General features: G+C 27.5%; 1 protein-coding gene across 18 annotated transcripts in view; it reads right to left on the bottom strand.

Annotated features, from left to right (window-relative positions):
• LOC111675331 (transient receptor potential cation channel trpm) overlaps window positions 1-18,650 on the bottom strand; it is a 178,842-nt gene that overhangs the window by 43,048 nt on the left and 117,144 nt on the right. For all 18 annotated transcript variants that reach the window (XM_046955460.1, XM_046955458.1, XM_046955462.1 and 15 more), the window contains 7 exons: window positions 15,647-15,729; window positions 6,452-6,614; window positions 5,717-5,857; window positions 5,543-5,615; window positions 3,205-3,364; window positions 1,244-1,380; window positions 699-855 (listed from right to left, as the gene is read on the bottom strand). In XM_046955460.1, coding sequence (XP_046811416.1) covers window positions 699-855; window positions 1,244-1,380; window positions 3,205-3,364; window positions 5,543-5,615; window positions 5,717-5,857; window positions 6,452-6,614; window positions 15,647-15,729 — 914 coding nt within the window. The remainder of the gene's footprint in view (window positions 1-698; window positions 856-1,243; window positions 1,381-3,204; window positions 3,365-5,542; window positions 5,616-5,716; window positions 5,858-6,451; window positions 6,615-15,646; window positions 15,730-18,650) is intronic.

Raw genomic sequence — 18,650 nt, forward strand, 5'->3', positions numbered from 1 at the left:
GTGTTTTCAAACAATTTACGCGAATTTGATCCTATAGCGGCATTAGTATCCAAAATAATATATTGAGCCAATATAAAAACTGGCTCAATGAGTTTGAATAAAATTAAATTAGGTCAGTAAATTAAAAAAGTTTTCTTAATGTGCTAAAAAAAAGTAAAATAAAAATACAATTTTCTCACTTTTACACCCAAAAGAACTGAATTTTATAAAAGTTCAAAACTGGTGTATTTAAAAACAATTGATCCATAGTTAGACATAAAACTGTGTATTAAGATTGTATCATTACCAGGTCAGATAGGTGTATGGTATAACAAAAGCAGATTGTAGCCAACTGATTTTTTTACTAGGTTTTTTATTAGTTTTAAACTAAAACTAAAGCTTATCAAACTTTGTATGATTTTGAAGGTTAAATTTTTATAAATTCAAACATATAATGTATGTAAGTATGTATTTCAATATGTATGTACACAAACACATATATATATTCACATTCATATCACAACAAACAGGATGCGATATTTTAGCTGCAAAATGCAAATAATTTTCTCGAAGCAATTGGTAGGAAAGTGTATCTGAGCAAATGAATCAAATATTTGAGTTGCTCTGTTTGTGCATGTATTAATAAGAATTTGAATATACTTGTTTGTCAGTTTGTTTCCTTTGCAGTGTACATATGTATAAGTGTTTGTTAAACTTACTTGTGAACAAAAGCTATTAAATCGGCAGCACGCCCAGAGCCATCGCACACTACCACAGGCACGGGTGGTGTATCCGTCACGTATTCTAAAACTGCACGTATTGTGTTTGTACCGCCTTCGATAACAAGGCAAACTACGGGTGTACTGGAATGTGTAACTGTAAATTAAATAAGACAAAAAAAGTATGATGAATATAAAACAAAAAGATACATTTCATTGGAAAAAAATGTGTGAAAAAATAAAAGTGATAAAATGTAGACAAATACAAAAGACACCCAAACACATGATTAAAGGTATTGACCTACAGAAGTGTGTAAATTTTCTATTTTTATATTAAATGCAAGCCAGTAGTATTATGCATATAATTCTATATGACATTTTTAAAAATCGGACACTTTAATGGGAATGCTAATAATGTTGTTTCAAAATTAATGTTGATAAATCAAAATTAAAGTGAAATTATTTAAATTTTTTAACTTAAAATATACATGAAAATTATAAATAAAACTATCCATCTTATTCTCTATATAAGAGATAATACTTACATGGATGCAGCTTAAGATTTGATATAAATTTCTCCAATTTTCTTCTTAAAATTAGTTCAGCACCGTATTTTGCTTGTGTTCCGTTGTCGACCAAAAGAAAGTAAGCGTGACGATTATTTAGCACAGCCAATTTGGATCTAAATGTAAAATTAAAAAAGACACCACGAAGATTTTTATTTCAATGAATATTTTTGATTTGGACTATGTTTAACTAAAAAAAATATTATAAATTAAAATTAAAATATTTTCATGATGTAAGGCCCCTAAAATACGTATGTGTATGTATACGAATAGTACTTGTTTAAAACTTTTACAAAATTGTGCTTTTAATAATAAAATTGAAAAAAAGTATAATAAACAAACGGTTGATTATTATTTTTTTGTCTTTTTTAGTTGTTATAACAATGTTGCTTAATCGTTGTATAAAGAAGTCCTACTGTTTAGATTGAAATTTTATATTCCATTTTCTCGCTGCCCCCAGGCGTATGATGAACATCAATAATTTAGTTGTTGTTTTTGTTGTTCATACGCAACAGTGGAAGAGTAATAAAATACACTAAACTCAACCCCTACAAAAACATTTAAAAGCATACCATGGTCTATGACTTTTATGAAAAATTAAATATTATAAATACTTTGTAGCTTTTGTTGTTATATAAAAAATATTATTTTCAATCTTTTTTAATGTGAACATTATAAATCTCAATATTTGGGGTTGCTATAGCTTAAAACCAATTAATGATTTTAAATAAATTCTTAAATGAAATTTTAAATTCTTATGAGTGTCCCAAAATACTTCTCTTAAAGTTTCTATAAATTATAGACAAAGTCAAGTTAATTATCATATCGAAATCAAATTTTCGTTAAATTTTTAAATAATTTATTACCAGTAGAAAAGTAATAATTTTTACCCAAGATAGTATTAATATTTATTAAATGCTGTTATCATCAAAAATATTTCATTAATTTCCATCATAATTTATATACATAAATTTTTGTAATAATTTGTCAGTTGATAAATGTTTCAAAGAATTTTCATCCGTTTGGTTTTTGAGACCAGACCACAGTGTCTCTCAATATGGATACGTTTCAATTCAACTATACGAGAGGAGTTTGAAAACTCCGTAAATTTATAACTTTCTTTATAAGTAGTTAATGATGCAATGAACATAAAATCGACTAATATGATTTATTTTCTCTATTGAAATACCGACATTTGCAACCTAGTACTTTTAAGTAAGGGCTTATAAAAATTCTGATATATAACAACTATTATTTAGACTTTTGCAATTTGCTTATTACACAAACAAAATTTTATGGGTTCAAAGGCCATTGGTGTTGTTATGAGTACGTCAACGGACTAACATTTTTATTTAATGTAAAACTAAATACATAATACGTATTTAACTACGTATTTTATTTATGTACCTATTTACAAGCGGGTATGGTATGTAATTGACTCAAGTGGCATCGCCGTGTTAAAATTACAATGTTGGTTTTAACTCATTATTTTATAATGTTAGTTTTAAGTATTTAAATACCATATCAAAAATTACGAAAAAAAACCCCTTCTGTTGGAACTTTCAACACTATGGATTATGACTGTGATATTTCGAAATAAAACTTTTACAGATTCACAAATTTCGAGCAAAATTTTATTAATTTTACAACTGCCTAAGCTTCTTCAATAGATAAGCCCAATCGAAAAATATCTATAGAAGTTCTTATTGAAAACCACTGTACAATTAAATTTCAAACCGTAACTAAAGTTAAGATAGTATAAAAAAATGTTCACTGACAAAATTGGCTTAAACGTCATACTAAATTTTATAACACCAGAATATTAAGATGCATTCGAAACAACCCTCGTATATTACATGAATTTATAATAAAATTTTAATGAAATCTTTAACATTTCGTGTTAAAGCAAATCCAGTAAAATTAGCAATTATATGACTCACCTGGGTGAACTGATGCTGTGGCATGGCACCTCACGATTGTGACCCAAAAGTTCATGATTACGTTCAACAATACCCCAGGGTGCAATACCAATACTTACAACACGACCAGTCCGTTGCTGGCCCTCTAATAGCAAAGCATCACCAACTTGTTTGGTTACACCTAAAATACAAATAAATAAAGTAAAAAGGTGGATATAAAACATTATATTGTTCATTTGCAACTAAAGGGTCATAACTCAATACTTATTGTTTCGAAAAAAGGCGCTCTGAAAGTTTTGCTTTTTATACCCTTTACATTTGTAATTTCTGTAATATAATTTTCAGAACCTATATAGCATATTCTTATAGATAGCAAAATCTATTAAATCATATGTTTCTGTATGTTTATTGAAATCAATTTTCTAAATACCCCAGATAATTTCGGGGTCCAAATCTTAAAAAAATCTGTTGAATATGATTTCGAGAAGTTTTCTACTAAAAATCAGCAAAATAACGGAGATATGAGCAAACCACTGAGACAACCTTAGAAAATTTGTTGGTACTTTTTTGTTCTTCAAGGTACTTTGTAAAATGTCAAAGTACTTTTCGTTTGGAAATTTCTATAATATTGAACCTAGAAACATGAAATTAACTATATAGAGCCCGGATTAAGTGAGAACCTATAAAATGGAACTTTTGGTACTTTTTATTTTTTCAAAAGGTACTTTTTGAAATTTCTATAATATTAAACCTAGAAACATGAAATAAGGTAAGAGGACTTTTTGGTAATATGTTGTCAACATACTTGACAACGGATGTTATAAAAAATGATGTTATTATGGAACCAGGCGTGCATATATGTGTAGAAACATAAGATTACTTTCTGCTGCTTTTTAGTTTTACAGTTGCTATTTTTGATTTTTGTAATAAAACTTGTCTGACCGGTTTTTTTCAACACATAACGGTATAGAATCGGCACAGCCGAGTAAAGAACTGTTACTTGTTTCAGATAATACTTAAACAAATAATAAATAAAATCATCTTAAGGATTTTAATGCGACAAATGTGATGCAGCATTGAGTTATGACCCTTTAGTAGCAAATGTGCGACATTATGTATATTTATTTAAAAAAATATAAGTCTCCAAACAAACACAAAAAATAAAAAACAAATAAATAAACTTGTGTCCACGTGTATTGCTGAACGTGTGGGAGGTGATGGGGTTGGTCTTAACAAAATACACATTTTGACCATAATTGTTGGCGAAAAACACATTATTCATACGCACAAATCAACAGAGTGATAAACAAGTGGTTTTTATTGTTTAAAATATAAAAGTAATTTAATCCGTATTTAGCAAGACATGTGTTCAATTTACAAACTTGACGTTTGGTCTAAGTTGTATCAATAGTTGTATAGAATTGTGAACTTTGGTAAGGAAAATTAATTATACAATCTTAGAGAAAAAAATCGGACTAAAACAGATTTAATAAGACATATTAAAAGTGTCCCTCATTTTTGTATTTTGGTAAACAGCTGGTTATCATTTCAGTGGGTCCTTTTATTATACCCTACACCACCATAGTGGGGAGGGTATTATAAGTTTGTGCTGATATTTGTAACACACAAAAATATCGGTCCTACATCCAATTTAAAATATACTATTGGACTCAGGATTGCTTTCTGAGTTGATTAATCCACGTCCGTCTGTCTGTCCGGCTGGATGTCCATGTAAACCTTGTGTATAAGTTACAGGTCGCAATTTTCAAGAAATTTTAATGAAATTTGGACTGTATGTGTTTTTTGGCCTAACGACGAAGCCGATTTTCGAAATTATCGGACTTTATTTGACCCTAGCCTCCACACAAAGTCCCCTTCAGAAAAAAAACTTGAAGGCCAATAATTCACTTATAATGCTTTATTATTAAAAATAATCCAAATTTTTCATATACTCTATGGTGTACAAAATCACATAGTTGGTCATGTCCGATTATACTTTCCTACTTGTTTTTTTGTGTGAAACTTTGATGTTGTTTTTTATTAAAAATAATTTTTTTGTTGCCAACCATTTTCCACCTCATATTAAAATGTCACAAAAACATTCATATATGGGCAATTTCGTATCAAGTGACCCAACTAAAAATTTGGATTTGGATGAAATTTTAACTAAGACATTTAAATTTATTTTATACAATTTTGCTAGGAAGTTGGGTCACTTGCTATATGTAAGTATAAACACTGCTGTAGAAATTGGATCCGTAAGTTTCATATTCGTGGAAAACTTAACAGAACTAAAACGCATTTTAATGAACAGTTCAGGAACATGATATAATCATATACATATGAAGAGAAATATTACCTGTATTTGTGCCACCTGTAAAAATCCACGCTCCCGTTGTTTTGGCAGCTTTTAATAAACCTTTTCGAATTTCCTGTAGTAAAAGATTTTTTCGAATTAATATTTTTTACTTAATTTCTTAATTATAAAAATATATATTTATAGTTTTCCTAGTTAAGTAATTTCATGGTTTACCTTTTTCAATTTTGGCTGCAATTCAAAATTTGCTTTACCGCCTTGTACTGTTATCAGAAGCTTTGGTAATTCTAAATTCCATTCTTTGGTAAAAAGTTGTACTAACAATTCAGGTCGGGTATCGAAAGATAGACGGACATACTGTGTGAAAATAATAAAAACATGTTTGTTAATATAAATACTATATAAATTAGTAAATTTAAATAACTTGTAGAGTTATATTAAAATGATCTTTTACACAATGATATTTTTTTCTAAAATGTGAACCCAAGTAGAACAACAATATGTTTTTGAAATTTGTCAAACGACTCCAAAATTTTGAGAAACGGGTAAAAACAAAGTTTTCGTACATTAAAGTCCATAGAATTGAAGCCATTTCCTGAAGGTGAGTTTGTATTGATAGGACCTTATTTGACCCCAAGTAATTTAAATTAATTTAATTCTAAAATTCTCCTAATTATTTTAATATCCCGATGAAAATCGGCATAAATAACTTTTATATGAACTTTAAAAATCCTTAAATAAATTAAATAAGTGAAGTGCAAAAGGGCAAAATGCAATACCCTCCATTTAAATTTTATATATTTTTTTCAAAAAGGTTAAATCAGTTCTAACTCATAAACAAATGTGTACAAAATAGCAAACATAACAAAAAAGTAAACATATTGATTGATTAATAGATGGATTATATTTTCAAGATTGTTAACGAAAAAAGTTAACAAAAACTTTACTTACCTGGGCTTTTGTTGGATGGGCTCCACCTTGAAATTCTATTGTACCATAAGCATCTGTTGGCTGAGCTCTGGTATGTTTAGTAGGCATCCATAAATCACCGGGTGAACCGCTTTCGATGCCAGCTATAGTTTGATGTGTTTGACGTGCTTGGCCGCAGCAGCATCTGTAATGAAAAAGGTTAATTGTGTTTCGATGAAAATAAATTCAATAATTTTAATTAAAACTATTTATATCTGCATACATGTATTATATAAGATTAACTTGTGTTTCGTTTTATAAAGGATTAAAATTAATTGAATGTTAATAGAAATTGTGTCAAATATGTAAATATTTAATTTTTTAATAAATGTTAAAAGTTAATCGTGGTAAAATCGAATTGTTTGCCATTGTTGATTCTAAATTTAATTATATATTTTGTTATAATTCGAAGCAAATCCTATAAAAAGTGAAATTATTCAATAAAATTATGTGATAGTTGGAAAAACAACTTTTTAAATAACTTTCACTAACCCCAGTATTCTTTAGTGTTCGAATATGGAAATAAAAAATTCGTATTACCCACTAATCTCCCACATTCTCATCTTTCACAATTAACTTTAAGCCATCCCGATTGTATATTCGAGTCCTAAGTTTAAAATACCATCATTTGTAAAATGTTTACTCACTCGCCAAAAGACACAACAGCAGTGCTTTCCAAAATTGGTCGTGGCAATTCTATTTACCAGCCCTTCGTTTCTCCGACACTGCCACCAACGACGGATCAGATGAAACTGGTTGAAGAGTCACAAATGAGAAATAAGAAAATTGGCTAACACAAACACCAATTGAATGGAACAAGCCCTAATGGATTTCCTTAATACTAAAGACCTGATCTCATTGAGTATTGGAGAGTTACGAACGAGCACTCCTTTTTAGACCATCGGTACATATTTAAGATTCAAAATACTACGGTACTGTACTAAAGAACTGTTTATGTCGGGACACATAGGCTGAAAGCTGGAGGATATGGAGGAGACAATGAAACTCCTGATGGGCCCTTATTTCCCAAACGGTGTATGGAACAACATAGATGAACCGATATTGGATGAAGGGAAGGCCAACACCGATAAGTCGTACGTCCTCCTACTTAAAATATTGGAATGGATAGTCGATAGTATGCTTAAAAGCAGTATTTTAGACAAAGACCTTAAATATAAGTAGCATTCTTATGTAAAGAAACGACCAGTGGAAACCGCTTTAAACGAATTTGTCGACTATATACTGTATACACTGGCGGTGAGCAATGATATCGAATCCTCCTTCAATAACGTGCACACTGACATTCTTATCCAATCCCTATCCCAATTTTTATGTTGACCAGGTACTCCATAATTGGATCAACTATATAACTGGATATCAGTAAGTACAGCTTTGAAATTTTGTATAGACAAACATAAATAAACTTAAATCAATTCACTAATTTCTATGATTATCGATAAGTACCCCTAAGAAATTAACTTTAACACTTTTAAATGGGTTTAAAATACCAGAATAGTGATGAAATTCGGCAAGTTTTATGGAACCCAAAATTTATTCACAGAATTTTTGGACATTGTTTGACCCGATCCCAACTCATAACTGGCTTAAAATAACAGTATCGCGAGCAAATTTGGTTAGATACATAATTTACTATATTCTCTATAATATACCTCTTCAAAAAAATCAGTTTATTTATAATATTTATTTGTTAAAGTTTATTTGAAAAAAGTTTTCCATTAGTTCCATTTAAAAATTTGCTAAATTTTTTTACTGTTTGTCTTAAATTTTGTGTCCTCCGGTAGGTTAGTGGTTCTAGTCTGGTAGACCGAAATTGGTAGGTTCGATCCCACCTGAGCACTGGTAAAGGATTGCACAACTGGTCCGATAGAGGTACAGGTGTATTTCTTCGGATTTGATGTATATATGTGCATCCTTCTTTCAAACTAACTAACATGTGTTTGTATTTATGTTGTTCCGATGTTTCTAGTCTCAAAAATCTCATTAATATTAAACGAGTTCTTTGAGTTATTGTGGTATCACAAGTTCGAAGGTAGACAAAATGTTATCAAAAGTAATTATTATTGCACACGTCCTATTACTAGTTTTAATAATGAATAAACTCTACAAAACTTTTGGATACATTTATCTATATACTTACAAGCTAAATAATGAATAAAAAATGAAAAGCAAACAAATTTCAAACTTCTATTTTTCAAAATTTGTTCAATTATATGAGACAATTTTAATCAATTGTTTGATGTACCAAAGATTGTGTATCTGCAGCTATCGTATGATATTAAAACAAACCCCGACAATTAAACTGAAAATATTTATTGTCATTTCTTACTTTTGTTTTTCAGTAACTCCTCAAAATTTATTGGTACAAATAGGAATACGCAATAACCCAACAAATAATTTTAAGATTTTACGTACACCTTTTTTCTGATTTTTACATAACATCGTCAAGCTTTTACTGGGAATATATGCTTTTTGATTTAAGTTGAAAGGTATGTTTTGATAACTTTATGCTTATACGATATTAAGAAGAGTAGGATGAGTTCGTGATATAATTTCTTTCAAGTAAATATAACACTCAAAACCTGCAGGTGCTTTTGGGATCGAAATATTGTTTGAAAAACGTACGAAAAAAAAACGAAGGAAAAATTTCTATCGTGAACTTGCTGTTAAATATTCATTCACAATAGTTGATTTTGTATGACTTGATTCACACTGGGAAACCTTTGATTTTTGTATGTGAGAGAAAGAGAAAGAAATATCAACCATCGATAAGGGTGATTAAACAAACTTATTGAATCCTAATCGAATCCACATGTTCACTGCATTGTATAATTATGCGTAATTATTTGTGTTGTTTCCGAAAACATGTATGTATAAGCATTGAAAAACTATATATACGTTCATGTGATCTGTCGCATATGAACACACACATAACAAAAGTAATGTTAAAGGATACGTATCCTTTAAAAAGTAAGAAACACACACACATGTACAATTATAGACAATACATGTTTGAACATCAGGTTAGGAAATGATGGTTATTGTTTTGTTTCTTACACCATTACGTGTGTGTTCGTCATCATAACAACACACAGTTTCAGCCAAAAGTTTTCGACACGTAATATAATGCCATAATCGAAAGAATTTAGATTTTTTTTTAATATGTTTTAATATACACTGTGTGAGTTTATAACTGTAAATGTGTCAGTTTGTGTGTGAATGAAATTCAATTCCGATACGAAGATTTTTTTAACTTTGTTACTGACAGCTTTTGTGTTCATGGCAAATAATGAATTTCAATTACTTTATTATGATATCCTGTCGAATGTAAAGTAATTGTTAAATTCTCAAACCAAAATAAAATTTTAATTTTGACAATATACAATTTAAAAAAAAACAAGATGTATATGTTTGTATATGCGAATAACTTAAGGACTCTTTAGTATCTATACAGTACATTAACAATCTACAAATGAAAAATACAAAAACACATCAATAACAGAGAATACACAGAAAAAATTATCGGTAGTTTATTTTCAATTAACATGTTTTAATTTTCTTTATTTTTTATTTAAACAAAATTTTATTTGTCTTAATTATTTCGTTTTTTGAAACTGTTTGAAACTAAAGTGTAAAATTTTGATTAAATTTTTAATTAATTCAAGTAATTTTTTAATTGATTGAAAAAAATTTCTGGCTTTCTTTTCTATTTTAGATTTATTTTTAATATTTTTTTTTTAATTTTTGTGTTAGCAATATTTATAATTCTTAAATAGTCCATAAAAGTTTAGGCATATAATATTCAAGTTTCTTTACAATTTATGAAATACTTTATATGTTAAGTTGTGTCAATAAAGTGAAAATTTTTGAAAATGCTGAACGCATTGTTAAAGGTCTAGTTAATAATTTGATTGTTTTAATCACCTTCTTAATTGATTTATAAAAAATACTCTATCAAACAGTTTAATTTATTTGATTAATAAATTAATAAAAAATCAATTTTATATTTATTAAATATTTAATTTATACAATTAATGAATTAATCAATTTTTAATCTTGTCTCAATTATTGACATTAATTGTTCTGATTAATTCGTTATTTGGAAAAAATATATATAATTTTACTTTTTTTACAAATTTGGTAATTGATATCATCATTTTGGTTATAGGTGCAAAAATGGTTTGATACAATTATTTTGATAATTAAAACTCATTTTCAGTTTTTTCTGTGTACATCAAATAAATATTTAAGAATTAAAAGAAAAAATAAACTTTGAAATTAAATATTCAATACAAATAAAATCCTCATCATTTTCAATACATTTGGCTTAATGTTTGTTTAATGTGCTTCCATGAAACTCATCAATAAGATGTGGTTTCACAGATACTAAGGTACAGATCAAAATACATTTTCACACGCTCGTTATCTGCTATAATATAACATCTGAAATATCCCAGGACTGGCATGTCTAGAAAAAAATGCTTAATAAGTAATATAAATAAAATAATAAACAAATGAATAAAAAGTAAATAATTTACGTAATTGTCTGTCTGCTTTGCTTCTAATTTTATAAACATGATTTGAATTAATCGTTGCTGTTGTTGCTCATTATATAAAATTATTATATTTCCTTTTGGTTGACATTTAACATTCAGTAATTCTATGCATTAAGGTAATTTTTCCGAGACAATTCTTTTTCTCATTACAATGATTTATCAAAAAATGTCTGAACCTTATTTACAAATTCAGCAGAACGAAAGAACTTTTAAAAAAGAAATTTTATCAATTTTCTGTCTTTTGCGCACTCTGATTTTAAATCAAATTAATTTCCGTTTTCAATGACAATTATCTCTTTTTGATTAATGCAAACAAAGGATTATACTATTATCTCGGGAAATGAAAATGATTTAAAAGGAAAACTTTAAATAAAGAAAATGAATCTTATAGATTTAATTTGTTATTAAAATTGTAAGGAAAAGTTGTTATTTAAGATAATATTGACAAAATATGAGATATTTAAATAAAAGTTTCATTAAAATAACTTTAGGTATTAGAACTTTCTGGCTAGTGCCAATGACTTATTTGTTGTTACGCCCTTATGAATTTCAAGTAAATAAAAAATTGCGACAATATGTATTTAAATGCTGTATATTATTTTCAATCAAAAATTTAATTTTGCATTTTTTGGTCGTTACGCCCATTTGTATCTCAATACAATCGGTATTAAACGGTTGTATCGTAGTATGTAGTATGTTTATGACATACAACGATACTACATCGATTCACAAATTTATATTTGTTTTACAAAAAAATAATTAGATTATAAAAACTGAAATACTTAACATATAATGTCATAAACCAAATGAGAATTATGTTAAAGCATTTTGTTGTCGCTTAAAACAGAGTAGCTTAAGATTCTTCGAATGTCACACTTGATATTATAGTATCAAAATAAAGAAGTCATATTATACAAAAAATGCATAAAGTTTTGAATTATTTGCATACAACGTGTTTTATTCAAAATTATAATTAATTGGATTACCACATAAACTAAATTAAATTACCTCAATAATATGATAGGAAATAATTATTAAGATAATAAACCACATCATCAGTAATAACAAATACATATCGTAATATGAAATTTAAAAATCAACTTTTATTTATTATGATACACTTATCAAAATACATGTTCCTGGTAAATATTACAGACTTACAACTAAAACTCGCTATCAACGAATCTTTAAAAGATTATGTTCGAAAATTACCTTAAAATTCATAAAAATATTTAACTTTGAAATTGTAAAATGTCGTTCCAATAAAATGAAACAGAAATGCCACTTTAAATTATTCCTTATAACTTCCAAAGAAAACCCCCTTTTTTCTAAAATCTTTATGAAAAAAAAAATTCTAATGCCTGTCAAATTTAGTCCTGTTTGAGGTTTAACCTAATTTTGTAAAATTAAAAATATATTTTCCATAGTAGTGTGTACAACTCGCATTACCATTATAAGCTTTACAAATATTATCCAAACGTTAAAAAAAAGTTTTTGTAAAAGTTTAAAACGCTAAAAACTATCAGATAAAGCAAAAAGTTCGGTGCCACAGAGTGAATTAGCAGAAATTGTGATGGAGACGTACATTCAGCATATCTTTAGTTCTCTAACATATATTTTTATAGGAGGATTTCAATATAGATCAGTGTTATTTGCTTAATTTGAAAACATTTATCATTTAGAATATTTTTTGCTTCTCCTGAAATATTCGTTCAATGCAACTAAGATCATTTTGGATATTATTCAACGATATTGGTAAATATACTAGACAACTTTTTTTATACCTCTCAAGCCATACATATATACATATTATGTACAACTGTACCAAGAATTAAAATTTTTATTCTCAGTAAACTAATTTCCAAAAAAGATTTCAACAAATGCCTCGCACATGAGAAAAATAAGAGCAATTTCGTGTATAAATTTTTACCACAAAATAATTTAGAAAGGACATTTAAATTTTAAAAAGTACTAAGAAAAGGCCAAAATAAATAATGGAGCTATTTTAAAAGAAGTCGGTATGGATGTTGATTCTTTCCCTCCCAAAAGTTCGAGCTGGATCCGTGGGTGATATAAAATCATTTTCAGCCGACTTTAAATAAATATTTATTACTTAGTGTAAGTAGTGCGTGTAATGTAAATATTTCATAACATATTTTATAATTTCTCTTGACATTGTTAAAAATTATCTTTTCAAAAATTTTGGTTTAATTCATATGCCTGGGTAAATAAAAAAAATAACTTGCATTTGTATTTTACGACTACAATGATAACGAAAATCTTAATGATGACAAACAGTTGAAGGGGTCTTGGTCGTGGTGATGCTGTTGCTTCTGTTGATGACGTTAGTATACAAATATTTAAATTTTAACAAATCTATGATATGGACTAAAAAACAACAACTATAAATTATAAAATTTTGGGAGGAAACTTTTTGATTGACAACATTTGTATGGGTTTATGTTTATTCATCTAGTAATATGATTTGTTGCTTTTCGGTAAAAATATTATGGGAAATGTGTCATTTACAATTTTTAAATTAAGCATTAACGGTCATTTTAAAGTAAACTAATTAACACAAACTAAAATTAGCACAAATCTTTTTTAATCCTTAAGTTTATTAATTTAATTCTTATGTTTATTAATTGCTTTAGTTAGGTATTTGTTTTCAATTAAAAATTTTTAAAAATATATACATATATCTATGCCCGGCTATAGTTTAATATGTAGTTAATTTTGGGTTCTCAGAAACCCATTTTTTAATATCCGGGGTTTTCTTATAAACTTCAATTCGTTATAACCGAGTTCGAGTTTAACTGTAGTTGTAATACGGTTTGCTCAGTACATGTAAGACTTTACTTTTTTGCAAATAGTTGTTGTTTGATATTCAGCTATTCAGATCTTATAGAGAGTGCATTTTGACATCTTATTTTAATATTTTTAAACAAATTGCATTTCGTTGACTACTCTAAAGTAGTTGGAGAACATAAGTATATACAGTGAATAATAATGTACAAAGTTTCGGTAAATTATTTTAAAAATTGAGACCCCCTAGTTTAATGAGAATGTTTACATGATGAAATCTGGACCGATTGTTATACTTTATGACTGGATTTTTCACCGTTTTTTGGTTCGCAGATCGCTTAAGGAGATATATAATTTAATTTGGCAAGTATCAGTATTTCGATTTCTGATTGCTGTAATGAGACGACAACAACCAAAAATTGCCTATATAACAAATCCAGCTCGAACAAAAGTTGAGTTGTCATGTCTTTCAGATAGATTTCAATGGTATATGTGTATTTGGTTTTGTATTATTTATCTCTATTTTAAAACCTATGTTTTCAACTTTGAGTACTTTTTTCCTTAATTAACCCCATCTACATATAACTATATAGTTTGTAATTAATAAATATTTGAGCAGCATTTTTTAAACAATTGGATTTATTATATCTAAATTTTAGTTCTTGTACTATACGCCAGGTGGATAAGGTTTTAATTAAGGTGGTTTATATCGAGGCTAAACAAATTTCAAATCGTAATGTCAGCAGCGGCCAACAGACGGAGTTATTTTAAAATTTAAATATTTGAAATATTTTCATGTAAATTTTAACAAAAAAACTCCCTAAAATTATAAATTTTTCATAAAATTTTTTCAGAATGCAAAAATTTGCTTTTGCACTGAAATATCAGGAATTGCAAATTTTTTAGCTCAAGTGATTAAAATAAGCCCCTATTAATTATAATATGATATATTCTGTTTAGTTTTAAGAAGTTCGATTATAATCGAAAATTTACGTTAACAGATAATTTCTCCATAATAAACCATACATGCGTAACTTTTGAAATAAATATTTTCATGTTTATTATATATATAAAACAATCTAAACTTTAAGTTAAACACATGTTTGTTAGAACAAATTACAAAAGACTTAACCTCATCAAATGCAGACAAACACACATCTCCTTCAACTCTTTCACAAACAAACAATTCTGAAATATTTAATTCAAACTTGAAACACATTTGAAAAGTTGGACGATTCCATTGTATTGTGAGAAAAATATCAACAAAAAAACTTTAACAAACTGTCTGTAGTAATATTTGCTTATTCATAGAATATATAATTATGTTAGTATAAAATACTGTATATTATATAGATACCCAGCAAAACCTTGGTAATTACTTACAAAACCACTTACTTTTTAATGTCTACTATTACTATTTACCGTATGCATTTATTTTAAGTATTCTTATAATGACTTAACTAAAACAACGCGCTAGCAACTTATTTTAACACACAGGAAGAAAGTATCGAACTCATGAACGAGAACCCAAGGTTCGTATTCTGAGTGATCAATTTTTTTTAAACATAACATTTTGTTAACTTATTATTTGTAAGTACTTATTTTAGTACTTATTTGTAATAAAACGTGTTAGGTACTTGCCTCCAATGTCATCACCGTGCTAAAATAATTAGTTAAAATTCTTTTTTAGCTTTTAAACTCATTACTTTTCAATGTTAGTTTTTGCTGGGTATGTATGTATTTTTTATATGTAAATAGATGGGTTGTTTAGTTGGCTTAATCAATTACTAGTACTTACTTTGTGTCGTCCTTGGGACATGGTATGAATTTTATGCATTCACGCTTTTGAAAATTTGTTTCAATCCAACTTCGAGGCTGATGCTGATGATGTATCCGTTAAGATGTTATGTGGAGTCAATTTTCAAGTTTTGCATTTTAATTTCAACAGGAATAAGAAATATGGAAAAAGAAATAAAATTTACAAGTTAAAATAAATTGATGAAAATTATAAAAAGGTGATTATTTATTCTTTTGTATTCAAAGCAATGTTTATTCAAATTTTTACATAATTTTTATTACTTTTTTTTAGAAAGCACGTTTCAAAACAAACAAAATAACATTAAACAATTGTTAAAAGAACGAATAGAAAAATTCAAAAGGGGTTACATTTAAATGCAATCTTTAGCATAAAATGGGTCATTTTGCTATTTTTTAAAGACGATAAATTTAAAAAAAAAAAACAACTTTAGAAAAAAATAAACCATAAAAAATAAATAATAGAATTAAAATATTTTAATTATATATTTACAATAATAATACAATAAATAGACATGTTCCCGAATATGTTACTTTGTTAGTTTAAATCATAAATAGGATTAATTATAAAACAACAAAAGATATTAATTCTTATTCATAATAATTTATCGAAGATTTGTAAAACTAATTTTCTTACATTAAATATTATATAAACCTTAGAAAAATTAATATGGATAAGAACCAGTAAAATTTGAAGTATGAAAACGATTTATTGTAAAACCAACAATTATGTCGAGCACGTCAAATCTATATGGTTAATTTTAATAAAAGAACACTTTTGATTAAGAACATATTCAGTTTACGTCACTAATTAGTTGTAGAATTTATAGTAAATTTATCTTTAGAAATGATAAACAAACTTATCCATGATCCGGTAGAACAAATTCTTTGCTGAATCAGTTTACGCACTTTAAGTTTATCACACAACACTTTCAAATGACGTCTTTAAATATGAGTAAGACGCATTTTTAACAATGTTTTATAGCAAACATTTCTAATATTTTATTACCAGGTTTATTCTTCTAAATACACCCTACAATTGTAAATAAATAAATAAACAAGAATTGTCAGATAAAAGCCGACCATAAGTTTTCCAAGTATATAGAGCTTAATGGAGCACGTAACTTGAGGGATTGTTTTACTATATATGGATTAATTTATCGCGATTTTATGGTTTTAAATTTCTGAAGAAACCCCAATATTCAATTTAGATTCTTTCTTTGTAGATCCTTTTGAAAATTGGTAAAGTGATTAATATTGTTATGAAACTAATTAAATAACTACGGACAATTATTCTTAATTTCCATCTCAAGCTGCGTTAGTAACAGCTTATTCAGTTAACCGAAAACCCGGGTTTACTAATTATTTCGGTTTCTCATGAACCGGCTTTTATGTTTTTTTCGATTTTTTAATTATAATATCAAAAAAACTGTTTACAAATATTATCATATACAATTTAGAAAATGTTACTCTCCAATCGTATTTATAAATAAGATTGTAAGATTTTTAAGTCAATACACTGTGCCACATTTAGTACATTCTGATAAAACAAAAGTCTAACTTTAGAAGTATAGACAATAAATTAATTATATAGAACAACCCCCCCAAAAAGGACGGTTATAGTCCACTATTGTAAGTGATAATTTTGTTATATTGGGTACAATAAAAAGCAATAACTTATAAATTAACAAAGAAAACGCCTACTTTGTTTTAAAATTTATGCACAAAAATTAAAAATGTGAATCAATTCAAAAAATATATAATCGTATTTTTATGATAACCATGCCCACATAAAAAGGATTACACTCACTTTTTAATATTTCTGAATATTTAGTTCATATATTACAGAAATTTTATATAATTATCATATATATGGGTCGTCAATATATGTATTTATTTTCTTAGTTTCTCCGTTTTACGTGGACATCTATACAAAATTGGACTTGCGGATTCAGACGAATATAGAGCACTGTTAGGCATTCGTCGAAGATAGATCCAAGTATCTTGGAAGTGATGTTATTCCGGAAATAACATTCTTAACCAACACTGATTGGAAGATTCTTAGGAACTACGTCCGCGAATCTGAGTTTCTGAACATGGAAAAATAATACGTTCAGCGAACAATTTTTTTCATGAATTGGAGCGCACAACAGGCCTGATAGTGGCCTAGGTGTATTTCTTCGGATTTGATGTAGTATACATCCTCCTATCAACCTAACCTAACCCTAGTTTCAATTAAATTGATTAAAATAATAATATTTTACTATGGTTTCATTTGCCCTTCACTGTTTATGGGTTAACTATATTCGATTTTACTAAAACTTCAAACGATATTTCCTATTATGTGGAATTTGTTAAATTTTGTTAAATATTTCTCGTTTAAGTATTTTGTAACACCAATTGATCTGAGGAACTTGTAATAACTTTTACAATTTTTGATTGATGTTTTATTTCATGTTATTATTATATAAAAAAATCTTCTGTTCTTGACCGAAATCTTTTGATCTTAACCGAAAAAGTTAAAAATTTGTGACCTTATATCCAGTAGCGTTGCTAGATTTCCATACATTTCAGTTAATCGATTTAACCATTTCCTACTCGGTTTTCTAGAAATAGCCACTTTTCAATTAACAAAACTCTACATAACTGATTTTGCCCATCTAGATATTTGACCATCTACATAACTGATGGTCAAATAACAAGTTAATTTCTAAACAAATGAAGTTATCGTCTATTACAGGTCAATGCTATAATATTCAATTTTTTTGTGGATATTAAAATACTCGTCTCAAATTGGATTAGTTTTAAACTAGTCTCGTAATTGGTTTCTTAAACAAATTGAGGCAAATTGTGAATTTTAAATTTTAAAACAAGTTATGTTATGTCACGTTAAGTATATCCAAAAATTTCACCAAAATTGTTTTATGTAAACTTAACGGAGCTTAAAAATATTTGGTAGGTTAGTGTTGCAGTCTGGTAGACCAGAT

The sequence above is a fragment of the Lucilia cuprina genome, chromosome 6, assembly GCF_022045245.1.
Source record: "Lucilia cuprina isolate Lc7/37 chromosome 6, ASM2204524v1, whole genome shotgun sequence".
Lineage (NCBI taxonomy): Eukaryota > Metazoa > Arthropoda > Insecta > Diptera > Calliphoridae > Lucilia > Lucilia cuprina.